At 39.9% G+C, this 21764-nt stretch overlaps 1 protein-coding gene across 1 annotated transcript in view; it reads right to left on the bottom strand.

The window, feature by feature from the left end:
• TMEM236 (transmembrane protein 236) overlaps window positions 1-21351 on the bottom strand; it is a gene marked incomplete at both ends in the record, with an annotated part of 45822 nt that extends 24471 nt beyond the window's left edge. The window contains 2 exons of the mRNA XM_082649182.1: window positions 9728-9800; window positions 21095-21351. Of these exons, the coding sequence (XP_082505308.1) occupies window positions 9728-9800; window positions 21095-21351 (330 nt within the window). The remainder of the gene's footprint in view (window positions 1-9727; window positions 9801-21094) is intronic.
• Between the last annotated feature and the right edge of the window lie 413 nt (window positions 21352-21764).

Here is a 21764-nt window from a genome sequence, read left to right as displayed (position 1 = left end):
AGCTGAGCCCCGGGAGATGTGAGAACAAAGAAGAGAAAAGGAAATCTCTCCCAGCAGCCTCAGGAGCAGCGGATTAAAGCTCCACAGTCAACTTGATGTAACCTGCATCTGTGGAATACCTGAATAGACAACGACTCATCCCAAATTGAGGAGGTGGACTGTGGGAGCAAGATTTATGATTTCTTCCCCTTTTCCTCTTTTTGTGAGTGTGTATGTGTATGCTTCTGTGTGAGATTTTGTCTGTATAGCTTTGCTTCCACCATTTGTCCTAGGGTTCTGTCCGTTTTTTTTTTTTCCTTAAAAATTTTTTTTTCTTAATATTTTTTATTTTAATAACTTTATCTTTCTTTTCTTTCTTTCTTTCTTCCTTTCTTCCTTCCTTTCTTCCCTTCCTTCCTTCCTTCCTCTCTCTTTCTTTCTTTCTTCCTTTCTTTCTTTCTTTCTTTCTTCCTTCCTTCCTTCCTTTCTTTCTTTCTACATTTTCTCCCTTTTATTCTGAGCCATGTGGATGAAAGGCTCTTGGTGCTGCAGCCAGGAGTCAGTGCTGTGCCTCTGAGGTGGGAGAGCCAACTTCAGGACACTGGTCCACAAGACATCTCCCAGCTCCACATAATATCAAATGGCGAAAATCTCCCAGAGATCTCCGTCTCAACACCAGCAACCAGTTTCACTCAACGACCAGCAAGCTACAGTGCTGGACATCCTATGCCAAACAACTAGCAAGACAGGAACACAACCTCACCCATTAGCAGAGAGGCTGGCTAAAATCATAATAAGTCCACAGACACCCCAAAACACACCACCAGACGTGGACCTGCCCACCAGAAAGACAAGATCCAGCCTCATCCACCAGAACACAGGCACTAATCCCCTCCACCAGGAAGCCTACACAACCCACTGAACGAACCTTAGCAACTGGGGACAGACACCAAAAACAACGGGAACTACGAACCTGCAGCCTGCAAAAAGGAGACCCCAAACACAGTAAGATAAGCAAAATGAGAAGACACAAAAACACACCGCAGATGAAGGAGCAAGATAAAAACCCACCAGACCTAACAAATGCAGAGGAAATAGGCAGTCTACCTGAAAAAGAATTCAGAATAATGATAGTAAAGATGATCCAAAATCTTGGAAATAAACTAGACAAAATGCAAGAAACATTTAACAAGGACCTAGAAGAACTAAAGATGAGACAAGCAATGATGAACAACACAATAAATGAAATTAAAAATACTCTAGATGGGATTAATAGCATAATAACAGAGGCAGAAGAACGGATAAGTGACCTGGAAGATAAAATGGTGGAAATAACTACTGCAGAGCAGAATAAAGAAAAAAGAATGAAAAGAACTAGGACAGTCTCAGAGACCTCAGGGACAACATTAAACACACCAACATTCAAATTATCGGGGTACCAGAAGAAGAAGAGAAACAGAAAGGGACTGAGAAAATATTTGAAGAGATTATAGTTGAAAACTTCCCTAATATGGGAAAGGAAATAGTTAATCAAGTCCAGGAAGCACAGAGAGTCCCATACAGGATAAATCCAAGGAGAAATACGCCAAGACACATATTAATCAAACTGTCAAAAATTAAATACAAAGAAATCATATTAAAAGCAGCAAGGGAAAAACAACAAATAACACACAAGGGAATCCCCATAAGGTTAACTGCTGATCTCTCAGCAGAAACCCTACAAGCCAGAAGGGAGTGGCAGGACATACTGAAAGTGATGAAGGAGAAAAACCTGCAACCAAGATTACTCTGCCCAGCAAGGATCTCATTCAGATTTGATGGAGAAATTAAAACCTTTACAGACAAGCAAAAGCTGAGAGAGTTCAGCACCACCAAACCAGCTTTACAACAAATGCTAAAGGAACTTCTCTAGGAAAGAAACACAAGAGAAGGAAAAGACCTATCATAACGAACCCAAAACAATTTAGAAAATGGGAATAGGAACATACATATCGATAATTACCTTAAATGTAAATGCACTAAATGCTCCCACCAAAAGACACAGATTGGCTGAATGGATACAAAAACTAGACCCATATATATGCTGTCTACAAGAGACCCACTTCAGACCTTGAGACACATACAGACTGATAGTAAGGGGATGGAAAAAGATATTCCATGCAAATGGAAACCAAAAAAAAGCTGGAGTAGCAATTCTCATATCAGACAAAACAGACTTTAAAATAAAACCTATTAGAAGAGACAAAGAAGGACACTACATAATGATCAAGGGATCGATCCAAGAAGAAGATATAACAATTGTAAATATTTATGCACCCAACATAGGTGCACCTCAATACATAAGGCAAATACTAACAGGCATAAAAGGGGAAACCAACAGTAACACATTCATAGTAGGGGACTTTAACACCCCACTTTCACCCATAGACAGATCATCCAAAATAAAAATAAATAAGGAAACACAAGCTTTAAATGATACATTAAACAAGATGGACTTAATTGATATTTATAGGACATTCCATCCAAAAACAACAAAACACACTTTCTTTTCAAGTGCTCATGGAACATTCTCCACGATAGATCATATCTTGGGTCGCAAATCAAGCCTTGGTAAAATTAAGAAAATTGAAATTGTATCAAGTATCTTTTCTGACCACAACACCATGAGACTAGACATCAATTACAGGAAAAGATCTGTAAAAAATACAAACACATGGAGGCGAAACAATACACTACTTAATAACGAAGTGATCACTGAAGAAATCAAAGAGGAAATAAAAACATACCTAGAAACAAATGACAATGGAGACACAACGACCCAAAACCTATGGGATGCAGCAAAAGCAGTTCTAAGAGGGAAGTTTATAGCAATACAAGCCCACGTTAAGAAGCAGGAAACATCTCGAATAAACAACCTAACGTTGCACCTAAAGCAATTAGAGAAGAAGAAAAAACCCCCAAAGTTAGCAGAAGGAAAGAAATCATAAAAATCAGACCAGAAATAAATGAAAAAGAAATGAAGGAAACAATAGCAAAGATCAATAAAACTAAAAGCTGGTTCTTTGAGAAGATAAACCAAATAGATAAACCATTAGCCAGACTCATCAAGAAAAAAAGGGAGAACACTCAAATCAACAGAATTAGAAATGAAAAAGGAGAAGTAACAACTGACACTGCAGAAATACAAAAGATCATGAGAGATTACTACAAGCAACTCTATGCCAATAAAATGGACAACCTGGAAGAAATGGACAAATTCTTAGAAATGCACAACCTGCCAAGACTGAATAAGGAAGAAATAGAAAATATGAACAGACCAATCACAAGCACTGAAATTGAAACTGTGATTAAAAATCTTCCAACAAACAAAAGCCCAGGACCAGATGGCTTCACAGGCGAATTCTTCAAACATTTAGAGAAGAGCTAACACCTATCCTTCTCAAACTCTTCCAAAATATAGCAGAGGGAGGAACACTCCCAAATGCCTTCTACGAGGCCGCCATCACCTTGATACCAAAACCAGACAAGGATGTCACAAAGAAAGAAAACTACAGGCCAATATCACTGATGAACATAGATGCAAAAATCCTCAACAAAATACTAGCACACAGAATCCTACAGCACATTAAAAGGATCATACACCATGATCAAGTGGGGTTTATTCCAGGAATGCAAGGATTCTTCAATATACGCAAATCTATCAATGTGATAAACCATATTAACAAATTGAAGGAGAAAACCATATGATCATTTCAATAGATGCAGAGAAAGCTTTTGACAAAATTCAACACCCATTTATGATAATAACCCTGCAGAAAGTAGGCAGAGAGGGAACTTTCCTCAACATAATAAAGGCCATATATGACAAGCCCACAGCCAACATCATCCTCAATGGTGAAAAACTGAAAGCATTTCCACTAAGATCAGGAACAAGACAAGGCTGCCCACTCTCACCACTCTTATTCAACATAGTTATGGAAGTTTTAGCCACAGCAATCAGAGAACATAAGGAAATAAAAGGAATCCAAATCGGAAAAGAAGAAGTAAAGCTGTCACTGTTTGCAGATGACATGATACTATACATAGAGAATCCTAAAGATGCTACCAGAAAACTACTAGGGATAATCAATGAATTTGGTAAAGTAGCAGGATACAAAATTAATGCACAGAAATCTCTTGCATTCCTACACACTAATGACGAAAAATCTGAAAGTGAAATCAAGAAAACACTCCCATTTACCACTGCAACAAAAAAAATAAAATATCTAGGAATAAACCTACCTAAGGAGACAAAAAACCTGTATGCAGAAAATTATAAGACACTGATGAAAGAAATTAAAGATGATACAAATAGATGGAGAGATATACCATGTTCTTGGATTGGAAGAATCAACATTGTGAAAATGACTCTACTACCCAAAGCAATCTACAGATTCAATGCAATCCCTATCAAACTACCACTGGAATTTTTCACAGAAGTAGAACAAAAAATTTCACAATTTGTATGGAAACACAAAAGACCCCGAATATCCAAAGCAATCTTGAGAACGAAAAATGGAGCTGGAGGAATCAGGCTTGCTGATTTCAGACTATACTACAAGGCTACAGTAATCAAGACAGTATGGTACTGGCACAAAAACAGAAATATAGATCAGTGGAACAGGATAGAAAGCCCAGAGATAAACCCACGCACATATGGTCACCTTATATTTGGTAAAGGAGGCAGGAGTGTACAGTGGAGAAAGGACAGCCTCTTCAATAAGTGGTGCTGGGAAAACTGGACAGGTACATGTAAAAGTATGAGATTAGATCACTCCCTAACACCATACACAAAAATAAGCTCAAAATGGATTAAAGACCTAAATGTAAGGCCAGAAACTATCAAACTCTTAGAGGAAAACATAGACAGAACACTCTATGACATAAATCACAGCAAGATCCTTTTTGACCCACCTCCTAGAGAAATGGAAATAAAAATAAAAGTAAACAAATGGGACCTAATGAAACTTCAAAGCTTTTTCACAGCAAAGGAAACCATAAAGAAGGCCAAAAGACAACACTCAGAATGGGAGAAAATATTTGCAAGTGAAGCAACTGACAAAGGATTAATCTCCAAAATTTACAAGCAGCTCATGCAGCTCAATAACAAAAAAACAAACAACCCAATCCAAAAATGGGCAGAAGACCTAAATAGACATTTCTCCAAAGAAGATATACAGACTGCCAACAAACACATGAAAGAATGCTCAACATCATTAATCGTTAGAGAAATGCAAATCAAAACTACAATGAGATATCATCTCACACCAGTCAGAATGGCCATCATCAAAAAATCTAGTAATAATAAATGCTGGAGAGGGTGTGGAGAAAAGGGAACTCTCTTGCACTGCTGGTGGAAATGTGAATTGGTTCAGCCACTATGGAGAACAGTATGGAGGTTTCTTAAAAAACTACAAATAGAACTACCATATGACCCAGCAACCCCACTACTGGGCATATACCATGAGAAAACCAAAATTCAAGAAGAGTCATGTACCAAAATGTTCATTGCAGCTCTATTTACAATAGCCCGGAGATGGAAGCAACCTAAGTGTCCATCATCGGATGAATGGATAAAGAAGATGTGGCACATATATACAATGGAATATTACTCAGCCATAAAAAGAAACGAAATTGAGCTATTTGTAATGATGTGGATAGACCTTGAGTCTGTCATACAGAGTGAAGTAAGTCAGAAAGAAAGACAAATACCGTATGCTAACACATATATGGAATTTAAGAAAAAAAAATGTCATGAAGAACCTAGGGGTAAGACAGGAATAAAGATACAGACCTACTGGAGAACGGACTTGAGGATATGCGGAGGGGAAAGGGTGAGCTGTGACAAAGCGAGAGAGAGGCATGGACATATATACACTACCAAAGGTAAGGTAGATAGCTAGTGGGAAGCAGCCGCATAGCACAGGGATATCAGCTCGGTGCTTTGTGCTCGCCTGGAGGGGTGGGATAGGGAGGGTGGGAGGGAGGGAGATGCAAGAGTGAAGAGATATGGGAACATATGTATATGTATAACTGATTCACTTTGTTATAAAGCAGAAACTAACACACCATTGTAAAGCAATTATACTCCAATAAAGATGTAAAAAAAATTAAAAAAATGAATATGCGGATACCAAGTGCAATAATTTCTAGAAGAAAAAGAAGATAGGAATGTTTACTTTTCTGGATATAAAGAGCTATTATAAAGCTACAAGAATTAAGACAGTGTGGTGTTGGTACAGGAATAGAGAAGTAGGCAGTACATTAAAGAAAGCTCAGAATAGACCAGGTATACCCACATCTGATTTATAACAAAGACAGCACTGCAAATAAATGTGGCAAAGACAGGCTTTTTAATAAATGGTACTCAGTTCATTAGATATTATTTGGGAAAAAACGCTTGATTCCCTACGGCACAACATATACAAAAATTAGTTCCAGGTGGATTGTGAATCTAAAAGAGAGTGCCAAAATAATATAGCCTCCAAAATATAATATAGGAGAGTATCTTCAGGACCTCAAGGTTCAGATTCACAATATGACAAAATCGTCTCAAACAAGTAACCAAAAGAACTATCCATAAAGAAAAGAAATTGGACTCTTAAAATTAAGAGCTTCTCTCCATCAAAAGATACGATTAACAGTACGAAGTCACATGGGCTTCCCTGGTGGCGCAGTGGTTGGGAGTCCGCCTGCTAATGCCGCGGACGCGGGTTTGTGCCCCGGTGTGGGAGGATCCCACGTGTCGCGGGGTGGCTGGGCCCGTGAGCCATGGCCACTGGGCCTGCGCGTCTGGAGCCTGTGCTCCGCGACGGGAGAGGCCACGGCGGTGAGGGGCCCGCGTACCGCGAAAAAAAAAAAACGAGTACGAAGTCACAGAGTGAAAAGGTATTTGCAATACATATAATCAAAAAAGGGCTTGAAATCTGAATATACAAATAATTCTTCCAAAGCAATTTTTAAAGATAAGCAAGACATTAGGAAAAATGGGCAAGATGAAAAATATGGTCAATCTCATTAATTATTGGGGAAATGCAATTGAAAACTACAATGCAATTCAAGAATATACTCACCATAATGGTTAAAATAAAAAGACTTAAAATGCGAGTGCTGGTCTTCACTGGTGGTGCAGTGGCTGAGAGTCCGCCTGCCGATGCAGGGGACGCGGGTTCGTGCCCTGGTCCGGGAAGATCCCACATGCCACGGAGCAGCTGGGCCTGTGAGCCATGGCCGCTGAGCCTGTGCGTCCGGAGCCTGTGCTCCGCAATGGGAGAGGCCGCAACGGTGAGAGGCCGTGTACCGCAAAAAAAAAAAAATGCAAGTGCTGCTGAGGATGAGGAACACGAAGACCGCTCGTTCTCTGCTGGTGGAAGTCTAAATTAGTATACTCTCTTTGAAGAACTGACACTGTCAGTTACATCTGAGTACTTGAACATCTTGTGACCCATCAGTTCTACTCCTACACATTTAACCAACTGACATGTTTGCACATGGGCACCAAGAGACATGTTCCAGGATATTCACAGCAGCAAAAACTGGAAACTGAAATGGCCATTAAGAGCAGAACTGATGATGTATACATATAGCTGATTCACTTTGCTGGACAGCAGAACCTAACACAACATTGTAAAGAAACTATACTCCAATAAAAATTAACTTAAAAAAAACAAAAACAACAAAAAAAATTTAACCACTCTTGTGGGTATGTAGTAGTATCACATTGTGATTTAGCTTACATTTTTCTGATGACCAATAATGTTCAGCATTTTTTTTTTTTTTGTGGTACGCAGGCCTCTCACTGCTGTGGCCTCTCCCGTTGCGGAGCACAGGCTTCGGATGCGCAGGCTAAGTGGCCATGGCTCACAGGCCCAGCCGCTCCACGGCATGTGGGATCCTCCTGGACCGGGGCACGAACCTGTGTCCCCTGCATCGGCAGGCAGACTCTCAACCACTGCGCCACCAGGGAAGCCCTGTTCAGCATATTTTTATGTGCTTGTTTGCTATTTGTTGATCTTCTTTGTGAAATGCCTATTAAAATATTTTGCCCATTTAAAAACAAAGAGTAGAACTGATGAATAAAGTGTGATATATTCATAAAATGATGAATTCGTAAAATACTTTACGATAAATTCATAAAATGAAATGAAATATAGAAACGGAAATGAATGAACTACAGCTAACCAGAAAAACATGAATGAATCATACTTTGGAATAAAAGGAGCCAGATACAAATTAGATAGATAGGTAGGTAGACAGATAATAGATAATTTGATTTCCCTTTATAAAACTTTCAAAAACAGATAAACTAACCTGTGGTACCTGTGGTATTAGGAGTTAAGATAGAAGTTACCTTTGGGATGGAGGGAAAGGTAGTCATTGGAAGTGGCTTTTAGGGCGTTGACAAAGTTTTATTTTTTGACCTGAGTAGTGTTTCTATGGGAGTTTGCTTTGTGGTATTCCATTAACATTGTGTATTTATGTTGTGTGAGCTTTTCTGTTTGTGTGTTAGATTTCAGTGAAAAATAAGAAAAAAGGAAAGAAAAATATCCAACAGCGGGTGAGACATAACGGGAAAGAATCCCCAAAAGAGCAACTAAACTGTAGATAGAGCATCATCTGTGATAGTGGTGTTCCTTGAAAGTGTTGTACACTGAATTTTCAAAGCTCTTGGGAACCTCCCAAGTGCTTTACAAGGTCTTTGGGGAGGAAGGAGAAAATGATAAATCTAGATTAAAATATTTGTGTGTTGCAATTTGATGCAAAGTCCATCTGTATGGCCTTCTGAGGTTATTCTGTGTGTTCATGTATTGTCCTAATGCTACATGTAGGACATCTCCCAACAGTCATGTAATTTCTAATGATGTCATCCACTACCTGGTACTCACCTCTCTCACAGAACTGATCATACCTATTCTAGCTGCCTGTTTATTTTTCTCTCTACTGTCAATAAAAAATTACTGAAGGCCAGAGACTGTCAAATTTTCTAAGTGCTCTATCCTCAGTTTCTAACACGGTACCTGGCATGTAATAAGCACTTAATGACTACCTGCTCAGCATGTAAATGAAAATCTTATAAATAAATTTTAAAAAAATGAAATCTTTCACAGCACCTTGAAAATTAATAAGATTAGCAGGGCATTCTGCTTTGAACTCTCTGGGTAATAGAGTCCTCACAGGCTGAAAGTTCTGCCTATAGTATTCCTGCCCTGCAGATATCCATTCATCAGAGTCCCTTTGTAGCTGCATTTATTGAAACATAAACTCAAATTTATTTTCAAATAAACATCGTGTACAAATTATTTGTCAATGGAATCTTATCAAAGCTTTAGCATGTGAGTGGTTGTTCCCTTGGATATTGATTGGATATTCCATTTAGAACCGAGGACACTCATGAAAAACATCAGGTTAGAAGAAACACATGTGGATGTACTCTCAAATTCCTTGCTTTTTTATTATTTTCAAATAACTTTCCTTTCTCACACATACAAACACAGAAGCAATTTTTCTAATTGGCTGCTATACTTTCCTCCACAATCACAGAGGTAACAATGATCTTAGTACCTTAAATATATATATTGCAACTTAGAATAAGACCGGAGATAATAAACTTCAAGAAATTTGTTTGGGCACACCACTCTATGAAATTTTAATAACAGGGGACATTTTAAAAACTCAAAATCTTGCAGGACAAGAAATCAAAATTCCATACCTTGGTCACTGCTATAGAGAAGCTGAAGCTGGGAAGTGTGGTGAGGATTACACACATCATCATAACAGGTCTCCTAGCAAAGGAGAAAAAATAAGCAAAAGCAATAATGTACAAGATCAACAGTTCCTGTTACATTTTGCCAATTTTGCAGTTCCTGTTCCATTCATCTATAGTTTTTCTAAGAAGCTACTACTTCCCTATTTCCATTTCCCAAATGTTTGAGTATGGCAAAGGGGAACACACACAAAAGCCGGAATGCTTTTCTAGAACAAAGGGGTGAGAGGTTTCCAAATAATTAGCAAACCATCGACTGCTAAAAGCATCACAGTACAAGGCAAATGACATTCAATATTTTCAAAATTCATTCATTAGAATCCTGCCCAAGAGTTCAGGGTCTGGCGACCAACTGAAAAAAAGAACAGCATGACCTTCTCAAGTGATACTATACCCCATGTTGTAAAACTGATTTTTCAAACAATATATTTAGAAACAATATACTGTTGGATAGTTAAAGACGACTTAGAGTGAAAACACCTGTATTTTTTTACGTGAACCACCCCCCCCCAAAAAAAAAATCATATAGACATAAAAATCACATAGTTTTTAAATTTGTTTTTGGACCACTTTTTAAGCCTTGCATGATCAAGCAAACAAATAGCTATTGAGATATAATATATAATAGTCTATCATGACAGAGAGAATTAAAATGTATATTTAACATCACTAATTTATGGGAAGATAAAATATACTCAGAGGTTTTCTATAGTGAAATATTTACCCCCTCTTTCCTAAGTTAAATACGTATTATATGAATTACATATATAGGATAGTATGTGTTTAAGTTCAAAAAGTATTGTTGGAGTCTTACAAATGACTAAGAATTCTTCTTGGTCCCACCATTTCACTCTACCCCAGTCCCATCCTAGATGTTCTAGGTATAGACATAAGATAGGGCATTGGATAGCCCATCTCTCATAGCCAGACTCAGCACAACCTGCTAAAACCAGAAGTAAGATGGAATTTTAAATCCTCTTCTCAGCTTGACCTCTAAAAAATAAGAGTGCCCCAGGGATTATTCCTGCACCCCTTATTTATCTATATTATCTCCCCTGATGATCTCAGCCAATCCCATTGCTTTAAACACCACCCACTTGCCCATGACTCACAAACAGATTATAGTATATATACACTGGCCTCTATCCTGAGCTCTGGACTTGGACACCCAACTATCTATTTGGCACCTCCACTCAGATGTCTAATCTAATAGGCAACTCAAAATTAACATGCCTAAAAAAGAACCCATACTCATGCCAATCATCATCAAATGCTGTCTGATGATTTAATGCCAAAATGTATTTTGAATCAACCTCTGCTAACACCGTGGTTCTCTCACTATCATATCTCATCTGCAGTGTTTCATAACCAGTTTCCTGTTAGTGTCCCTCTTCTTGCCTAGCAATATTTTCTCCGTAGAGCAAACGTCTGATTTTTCAAATGTAAAACACCTCTTGTTACTGCCCTGCTCAAAAATCACCAAAGCTGGGAGGAGTGGGGAATGGGGAGTTACTGTTTAATGGCTACAGAGGTTCAGTTTTGCCAGATGAAGAGGGTTCTGTGGATAGATGGTGGCGATGGTAGCACACCAATGTGCATGTACTTAATGCCAATGAGCTGTGCACTTGAAAATGGTTAAGATGGTAAATTTTATGCTAGGTGTATTTTACCACAAAATACACTCATTTGTATATTTTAGAGATTCTAAAAATATTTTCAATGTATGACTAATGTAATTAGAATAAAATTGAAACCTGTCACTGTTGCCTAAGTGTTCTACGTGATGTGGTTTCTTTTCTCTTATTTCTCCTACTCTCTTCACTTAGAATGACCTGCCTCTTCCCCACCATCCACTTAATCCTGCCATACTAGCACCCTGGTTATTCTGTGGTCACACCAAGCTTGCCCCACCTTCGAGGCTTACACTGGCTCTTCCTTTTTGCCAGGGTGTCTCTAGATCGTAGACCTAAATCTAGATCATAATCTTACATGTCTGGCTCCTGTGTGCCTATCCCCAAGGTAAGTTCCATGGGACTATGTACCTTATCTGAATTGTTCATTACTTTAGCTCCAGCATTTAGAACAATGTTTCTAAATCTTTTTTGTACAATAAACTTCCTGGGAATCTGCTAAATCCTATGGACCCTTCTCAGAATAGAATTTTTAAATGCACAAAATACATAGACTACAAAACAAAGCAATTATATTGAAATACAGTTATCTGGGCGTCCCTGGTGGCGCAGTGGTTGAGAGTCCTCCTGCCGATGCAGGGGACGCGGGTTCGTGCCCCGGTACGGGAAGATCCCACATGCCGCGGAGCGGCTGGGCCCGTGAGCCATGGCCACTGAGCCTGTGCGTCCGGAGCCTGTGCTCCGCAACGGGAGAGGCCACAGCAGTGAGAGGCCCGCGTACCACAAAAAAAAAAAAAAAAAAAAAAAAAAAAAAAGTAATACAGTTATCCACATTCTTTTAAAATTTTGAGTTAGTAATATATACACTTATCTAAGAATACAGTGTCTCCTAATTTTCTTTGGAGCATTCAAGATCTAGTGGAAACTGTAGTCTCTCATAATTTCAAGGTAGTGAAGATCATAAACCATAATCTGAAGTATCTGCAACAATTGTAATGTGATATGAAAAAAAACCTATGTAATAAAATTGCAGGTCCTGCTAATACTACTGTGGTTTGTTACCAACATTCATAATGGAAAGAAATGCCATCTTTCAATCAGAGGTTATCGAAAATAGAGATGTAACTTGTTTCTCATCCAAGTTCAAGAACCCCATAACCCTGGAGAATATCTGGCACAGAGTAGGAATTCAATAAATGCTAAATGAATGAACAGACTAGTTAATAAGTGAATACTAATCCAAATCTGTGTTTTATTTAAGCAGAAATAATGATAACCTGTATTTGAAAATCTTGACTTACTGCTAACATATGCTTCTAATTTATTAATGAGTGGTATGGGTAAAATTGTGTCCTCCCTAAAAGACATGCTGAAGTTCCAACCCCCAGGACCTCAGAATGTAACCTTATTTGGAAATAGGGTCTTTACAGAGGTAATAAGTTAAAATGAGGTCATTAGGGCAGGCCCCCATCCAAAAAGACCAGTGGCCTTATAAAAAAGGAAATTTGGAGACAGATATGTACAGAAGGAAGATGACATGAAGAAACACAGGAAGACACCATATGAAGATGAAGACAGAAATCAGGGTGATGCATCTATATAAGCCAAGGAATGCCGAAGATTGCCAGCAGACCATCAGAAGCTAGAAGAGAGACTTCCCTGGTGGCACAGTGGATAAGAATCCGCCTGCCAATGCAGGAGATACGTATTCAATCGCTGGTCCAGGAAGATCCCACATGCTGTGGAGCAACTAAGCCTGTGCGCCACAACTACTGAGCCTGCATGCTGCAACTACTGAAGCCCACGTGCCTAGAGCCCATGCTCTGCAACAAGAGAAGCCACCACAGTGAGAAACCCGCGCACTGCAATGAAGAGTAGTCCCCTCTCACCGCAACTAGAGAAAGCCTGCACACAGCAGCAAAGACCCAACACGGCCAAAAATAAATTTTTAAAAAAATGTTAAAAAAAAAAAAAAAAGAAGAAGCTAGAAGAGAGGCTTGGACTGGATTCTCCCTCATAGCCCTCAGAAGGAACCAAGCCTTCCAACGCTTTAATCTCGAACTTCTAGCTTCCAGAACTGTGACACAATAAATTTCTGTTGTTTAAACCACCCAGTTAGAAGTACTTTGTTATGACAGTCTTAGGAAACTAACACAGATTTTGCTATAGGGAAGTGAGATACTGCTGTAACAAATACCCAAAATGTGGAAGTGGCTTTGGAATTCGGTAATGGATAGTCTGGAAGAGTCTGAAGATGCAGGATAGAAAAAGGCTAGTTTATCCAGAAGAGAATGTTAGTGGAAATATGGAAGTTAAAGGAGATTCTGGGGAGAGCTCAGAAAGAGGAGAGCTGTACAGAAAGCCTCTACTGTTCTAGAGAATACATATATTATTATGAACAGAATGTTGCTAAAAACATGAATATTAAAAGTCCTTTTGGTGAGATCTCCGACAGAAATGAAGACTGTGTTACTGGAAACTGGAAGAGCGGTGATCCTTTTTATACAGTGACAGAGAACTTGGCTGAAATGTGTTCTGTTGAGTATAAAGGAGAACTTGTAAGCAATGAGCTCAGACACTTAGCTAAGGGGATTTCTAAGCAAAGTGTTGAAGGCACTGCCTGGTTTCTCCTTGTTGACTAGAGTAAAATGCAAGAGGAGAGAGAGAAATTGAAGAAGGAATTGTTAAACAAAAAAAAGCCCAGTCTTGAAGATTCAGAAAATTCTCACCCTATCCATATTGCAAAAGACACAAAAAATGAGACAGCATGTTCTGGAGACAACAGTAAGGGTGTGGCTTGCGAATCCAATCAACCATCTCAGCAGAAACCCTGACAGCTTGCACTGAAGGGGGACAGAGATGGGACGAAATGAAGAAAGGCTGTGAGACTTCTGGGTACGATCGGCAGGAAACAGGCTAAAACAGAGCTATATGGATGCAAATATGTACTATCCTTCAAGAAAAGGGAAGAACGACTCTGATGATGCTGCAGAGGCCAGGGAAGCTGCCGCTGCCACCACAGGCCCAGGGGTTCCCTCCTCAGATCCAGAGAGCAGGGCTGCTGCCCAAGGCCCAGAGGGTGGAGCCTTCACCTTGATGAGCCCAGAGGACAGTGTCCAGACACAGAGGTTTATTGCCAAGCCTTAAAACTTAGAACTGTTGGCTAAAACCAATATACAGGCAGACCTTGTTTTGCCACGTTTCGCGTTCTTGTGCTTTGTAATAAATTGAAGGTGTGTGGTATCAATGAGACCACACTCAGACATTAACAAGCCAACCAGCATCCCAAGGAGGCATCCCAAAGAGTAAAAGGTCCAGAAATCATAAGACAAGAAATACTGATGGAGCCTGGACACTGGAGAAGAGAAGATGTCAGTGAGCTCAGAGAAAAGGTCACCCCTAGAAACACAACGTGGGGAGTCGTCACTGTACAAGGGACAGTTTATGAGAGCCGATGAGAGTGCTCGAAAAGCAATAAAAAGGGGTATATGTATACGTATAGCTGATTCACTTTGCTGTACGCCTGAAACTAACACAACACTGTACACCAACTAGAGTCCCATACAATTTTTTTAAAAAGAGAAAGAAATGTGCTCATGCTACTGAGAGTGACCATTATATGGGGCTAATTAATTGCTTGTAGCCACGCCAGCGTAATCTCATAACAACGACAGTACTCTGCAATTGGCAAGTGTCGGATCACTGGAAATTGATGGATGAGGCCAAATTCTTCTATGCAAGTTGAAGTACGCAACTTCCGAATTAAAATGTTTGACACATCTTGGGGGGTGAGGGGTAGAGGGTGGGGGGTGATGAACTGGGAGAATTGGATTGACATATATACACGAATATGTATAAAATAGATAACTAATAAGAACCTGCTGTATAGCACAGGGAACTCCACTTTGCTGTACAGTAGAAACTAACACAACATTGTAAAACAACTATACCCCAATTTAAAAAAATTCAAAGAAATATTCAAAAAAAAATAAATAAAATACTTGATGCATCTTATAAAAAAAAAAAAGGAAAGCAATAAAAAGCGGGAATCAGGGGGCGATGGGTGGAGCTCCCGGCCATGGCCAAATTCACTGGCATATAAAGGGGGCAGAGGATATGACATGTACAAGGAAGATTGGAAGGAAGCTACATGGTGGCAGAGTTTATTTCAATACAAGGAAATAAGGAAGGCTCTTCTCATAATTAGAGACACAAAAAGTCGTAAATTCCCTTTAAAATCAGAGGCAGACTGTCTTGTGAGAAATAGTGCCCTAGATGAACGCTCTGGTGCCTTCCAGCTTCAGAATGATGCCAACACTGAATTCTACAAGCAAGGGGAAGCGTAGAGTTTTAAAGGTGGAACTGACACGCAGACACCAGTTTTCAAGCAGATTATGACTCTGTCAACAGGACTGGGAGGGAATGAGGGGGACAGAGAGGCCCAAGGCAAGGACAGCAGCTGGTGAAGGCTGCCAGAGCCGCAGCAGGTTAATAAAATGCTCTTCGTGCCTCCTTTGGAACACAAGCGACCAGAACAAGGGATGTGACGCTGGACCTGAACAGGTGAAAAGTTGGGGAACTAGGCCAGAACCTCAAGTGCACACCTCCCTGGAAATCAGCGCCTGACTGGGGAGAGGAAAACAGCCACGGAGAGCAAGGTCCTGAATGAAAGAGAAAGAGATGAAAGAGAAAGAACTCATGGAATCTGGCGACACTGCATATGCAGCAGAGAAAAGCAAAAGTGAATCCACTCACGCCGCTTTACTGGAGATTGTGGGACAAGCAGAGAAAGCCTGTAATCAAGGAGGAGAAAATGATCAGTCCTGAGTGTTTCAGAAGATGACAGACAGACTGAAAGAAAGGGGATGCTCTGGGAAGAGGTAACTGTTAAGCACCAGGGTTTAGCTCGTGGTAACTCACCGATGACCTTCTCAGAGGTGCTGAAAAGAGCGAGCTCTCCCTCCTCGGGTTAGCCTGTCACTCGTGTGTGTTACTGTGGACCATTTAGGGGCTCAGACCCCAGACACCCTGGGGTTGGGCTTGGCTCCCTACCCACTGGCTGGGTGGTCTTTTAACCTCCGTGCCCCAATTTCCGCACTTGTTAAATGGGCACTGTAAGCTTTCTTCAAAAATCTTCGAGAATTAACTGAAGTCATACAGGCGATGTGTTTACAACGCTGCTTGGTACACAGTAATTGTTCAGCCAATATTTTCTCTTATTTTACTCTGATGACAGCTATAACTATTCCTGCTGCTACCACCACTGCCACCTGAAACAAATCAACAGCAAATCTGGGGGCATATGTTAAGGATGTAAACAAGGTAAAATGTTCCAAAATGCTGGAGTCTTTCTAACTTAGCACCGTCCAGGATAGCCCTGACTTCCACAGCAGTCTGGGAATCCCCAAAAGTCCTCCAGGATTATTCTGCCCCAAGGTACCCTGTCTGAGGAAATCTGCTTCAGTTTCCGGCTAGTTTGTCAATGTTTTCACCTATGCACTGATATCCCGGGCAAAGATTCCTCTTATTTACTGGGATATAAAATTTGGTGTGGATATAAATAGCTTTTCTTCGTTCCTCAAACCAGCTCCCTAGTCTTTGATAAATTATGACAGGCAACCCTAAAAAGGAACAATCATTCCAAAAGAATGAGGAAGTGTTTAACAAGAATAAAGGAAAGAACACCAGATAAAAGTTCAGACTACTTTTGGTTTAGTGTGTGTCTTAAGCTCTCTGACATTGTTTCCTGCCTTATAAAATGGCAATTATATCCATTCCCTCAACTTTACAACACAGGCATGCAGGTCAAGTGAGAAAATGAAAAATAAAACACACACTGTAGAGAACAGACTTGTGGTTGCTGAGCGGGAGATGGGGGAGGGTAAGGGATGGACTGGGAGTTTGGGATGAGCAGATGCAAACTATCACATACAGAATGGCCAAACAATGTGGTCCTACTGTATAGCACAGGGAACTATATTCGGTATCCTGAGATAAACCATAATGGAAAAGAATATTAAAAAATGTATATATATGTATAACTGAATCACTTTGCCATGTGGCAGAAATTAACACACATGATAACTCAACTATACTTCAATTTAAAAAAAAATAAAAAATAAATAAAAGCATGTTATGTATATATGCAAAATACTTTATAAGATATTCATGATACCACTTTATTGACCCTCATTACTCTCAAAGGATAAAAGAGACCTACAAGATTCTCCAGATATGCAGAGTATCACTTATAACATAGAATTTTCTTCAGTTTTATCACTTTTATCATTACTTCTACTGCTTCTCAGAGTCATTCTGAGGATTACCCTAGATCATGTTTTCAATGGAAACATGATTCAGTCTGAGGTCATAACACTAATATTCACTGGGTTCTTACTATGTGCCAGGCACTGTGCTCAGAACTTTACATGCATAATCTTATTCAGTTTCTTAAAACAACCCAATAAAGAAACTAGGTCGTCCCTGTTCTGCTCATGAGAAAACTAAAATTTAAAGAATTTAAAGAACTCACACACCGTCTCCCAATCAGGGTCAATGCTGGGATTTGAACTCAGGTCTGCAACCCTCAGCCATATTGTCAGGGCTTCACTAGCTGGCTGACTCACTCTCTCCTGAATACCAGCCTCACAGGGCCCATGACGCCAACGTGGACATACAGAGAGGTTCTCAAATAGGCCCATCGACAGTGTACTTGTGAATGCTAAGAATCTGTGAAATCTCACATAAACAACTATTTAAGTATTCTTCAAAAATAATTCATACTTTCAATCCCTACTTTCTATAGTAGCAATAATGTTTGCATCATCTTCATCTAGGAATCAGGTTATATGACACACGCACGCTATGTTACCACATATATTAAAATATCCTATACTCGTTTTTGGGACCCATATATAACATCCAAATATACATCTTTAGGGGAAATGTATCCTAATGACACTAGAAGAATTGCATTTTTCTTGAAACACACTTTGCATTCAAAGTCAGAAAAAATACAGGAGAAGTTGCGTAAGTTAGAAGAAACAGCACACGATAAGATCAGTGTGGGCTCACCAGTCCCAGCTCCACCAGTTATAAGCTTTGTCACTAGACAAAGTTAATCACATGTTCAAGTTTCCATTTCTTCATCTATAAAACAAGAATACTAATGCATACCTACTAGGTTGTCATAAAGTTTAACTTTAATGGTGCGGAATGTGTAAGGCTCCTAGACTAGTACTCAGTAACAGTTTCTTCTTTTCTAGGCCAGTAAGAGATAATAATGGCTCATAAAAGAGGTCATGAGGGAACAGTTTCACTGAAATCATAGATAACCTGTCCTCTATCTAAAACTATTTAGAACACTCATGGCCGGCCACACCCACAAATAGAAGAAAAAGACTGGAAGAGTATTTCCCAAAAGAAATCACTGGAAGATGTAATTGTTGTGACAGTCGAAGACAACTTAGCACAAGGGGAGTAGCTGGACCAGATGTACAGACAAAAACAGCAAACAAACACAAACACAAACACTAGGGGGTAGAAATGAAAGACTACTTCTCTTCCTTAGTTTCAATTGCCCCCAGAGACTGGGACCTCATCCTTCAAAGAAGCAGTTTCAGGTAGTGGTTAGAAGTACCAATTACAGAATCAGATGGACCTAGGTCCAAAGTATAGTCCTTTCACTCACTTGTCAATTGACCGGGTAAGTTTCTTAACCTCTCTAATCATCAGTTTCGTCTTGGAAATAATAATGATAAGCTCATAAAATATATATACTTCACAAGGTGGTATGGGATGAAATGAAATTCATACATAAATTTTATAGTACATAATAAGTGATCAGTAAAGAAGCAATTATAGCTTAATGACAATAACAATAATATTATATTAATAATAGTAAGCAACATGGGAAGGTTTGCTGCCTGAATGATATTCAGACCTAAGGTCCTAGGGATTGAGCCAATGTAAAAAAACTCAAAGAGCACCTTCCTGGGCGTGACCAGCTTGCCACTGGTTTACTCCTGTACTCATTTACACATTCCCCAGCCTGGCCAGGAGTCTTCAACAGTTGAAGCCACTCCTAGCGGGTGTGAGGGGTGGAGGGCCCAGCTCAGCTTCAGACCCACCCCTTAGTTGATGCTGAGGATTTGGGTCAAGTGTTGGAAAACACCTAAACCCCATTGATGCCAACCACGTGATCTATTTTCAGAAACCTCACAGGAGCTCTGCCCGCGGGGCACAGAGTCCCCTGGTGATTTGGGGGTTGACACCCAGTGTCGGTACCTAAAGAGCCCTTCCTGTGCCCCACGCTTCATGCCTCCCCCGCCACACCCTTGCCACAGGATTTCTCGCTATACTGCTGTGTCTATTACTTTTACATTTCTGCCTTTGCTTGGGTTAAAATTCCCGACTCCTCGCTTTTCAAATGTGTTCTATGTTGTCCAACTTTGTTTTCTTGGCCACACCGTGTGGCTTGCGGAATCTTAGTTCCCTGACCACGGATCAAACCCAGGCCCCCCAGTGGAAGCACAGAGTCCTAACCACCGAATCGCCAGGGAAGTCCCTATGTTGTTCAACTTTAAAAGATCAGTATGGGGACTTCCCTGGTGGCGCAGTGGTTAAGAATCCTCCTGTCAATGCAGGGGACATATGTTCGAGCCCTGGTCCGGGAAGATACCACATGCCACGGAGCAACTAAGCCCGTGTGCCACAACTACTGGGCCTGCGCTCTAGAGCCCGTGAGCCACAACTACTGAGCCCATGTGCCACAATTACTGAAGCCCATGCACCTAGAGCCTGTGCTCTGCAACAAGAGAAGCCACCGCAATGAGAAGCCCGCACACCGCAACGAAGAGTAGCCCCTGCTCGCTGCAACTAGAGAAAGCCTGAGCGCAGCAACGAAGACCCAATGCAGCCAAAAAAAAAAAAAAAAACAAAAACGAAAAATTAGTATGAAAGAAAAATTTAACTTATCAAAGAAAACAAAGAAATCCCAGATGACAAGAACCAGATCTGAAGATTTAAAAGGAAAAATATATGAGGATCAGAAATTATATGTTCTCATTACCTTTACATGGATCAATACAGTCATTAGTTAAACTGAGTTCAATCCATATTAAACCTTGATTTATTTAAAATATTTGTGTTATTATTTGAATTACTTACCCCTCCCTCACCAAGGTAATAGAATTTACCAACATAGCAAATTATTTAAAATCTAAGTAAAGGAACCAATTTGCTTAAAAATCTCAGTTGGTTAATGCTCAAAGGACGTCTTAGAGCTACAAAATAATGCAATATAAACATTTTAACAGACATTACTTTCAGTTTTACACAAAAGAAAAAATTCTATATTAGAACCTTACAGTTATGATTTCTGTAAATTAACTGTGAAAACTTCGTGCAGTTTTGTCTACAGAGGAATTAGTACAACAATTACTACTCAGAGTATCAGAGATTCATGCTAGCTCTTAGGAACACATGTCAGTAAAAAATGACCCGATAAAAAAATATAGAAGATACCATAATAGGAACACATTTATATAAACAGTGATTATTACCTCTCCTTAATCTCCCATTATGTACCTGTGTGCTACACTAACATCCTTACCCAGAGTACATGAGAAAATCTCTTTGAAAGCATCCCAGGGGTTCCCTGCTAAAGAATTCTGTTACTTACCATCCTTTGATTTTTTGGTAAAGATGACGTTTCCTGTACAAGAGAACTTTCACGGGAACCCAAATCAAAAGAGTCACTGAAGACACATAGGCGATGGAACAGGAAACAATCAGCCAATAATGCGCTTTGCCAGGCGTACCCCTTGTGCTTTGATAGGCATCGGCAAACTGTTCCATTATCACCAGCGTGGGGACAGAGAAGGCAGCAAGCTCAAGGAGCTCAAAGAACAGCAGCTTCATCAGTCTCCTCGAAGCCATCCTGGAAGGGCGAGCACCTGGGGACCAGACGCTCCCACTCTAACCGGGAGCGGCATATGGACACACAGACACTGAACTGGGATCAAGTTCCTTGTACTCGAATCACTAACCAGTGACTTTTTATTCTTTTATTGACCCTCATATGGTTCAGTGATCTTCCAACTTAACAACCGAGGTCTCTTAAAGAAACAGAGCAGTTGTGGAAGTGATCACTTAATGTGTTTGCACATCCGTTACTACAAGTCAAATGAATTTCAGAATATGCTTTGGAGCATCGGTAAAAGCGGGGTCTTTTAATGTAGTCTTTATTGTGAATTTGAGCACAAAAAAACATTTATGTAATATTTAACACCTGTTAAGTAGAACCATTGCAATAATATAATTTTAGAGTTAAAGGGGAAGAAGAGACATAA

Source organism: Grampus griseus (genome assembly GCF_964374135.1).
Source record: "Grampus griseus genome assembly, chromosome: 2".
In the NCBI taxonomy this organism is placed as follows: domain Eukaryota; kingdom Metazoa; phylum Chordata; class Mammalia; order Artiodactyla; family Delphinidae; genus Grampus; species Grampus griseus.
The sequence above is the reverse complement of the archived record's forward strand: the minus strand, read 5'-3'. Positions and strand labels throughout refer to the sequence as shown.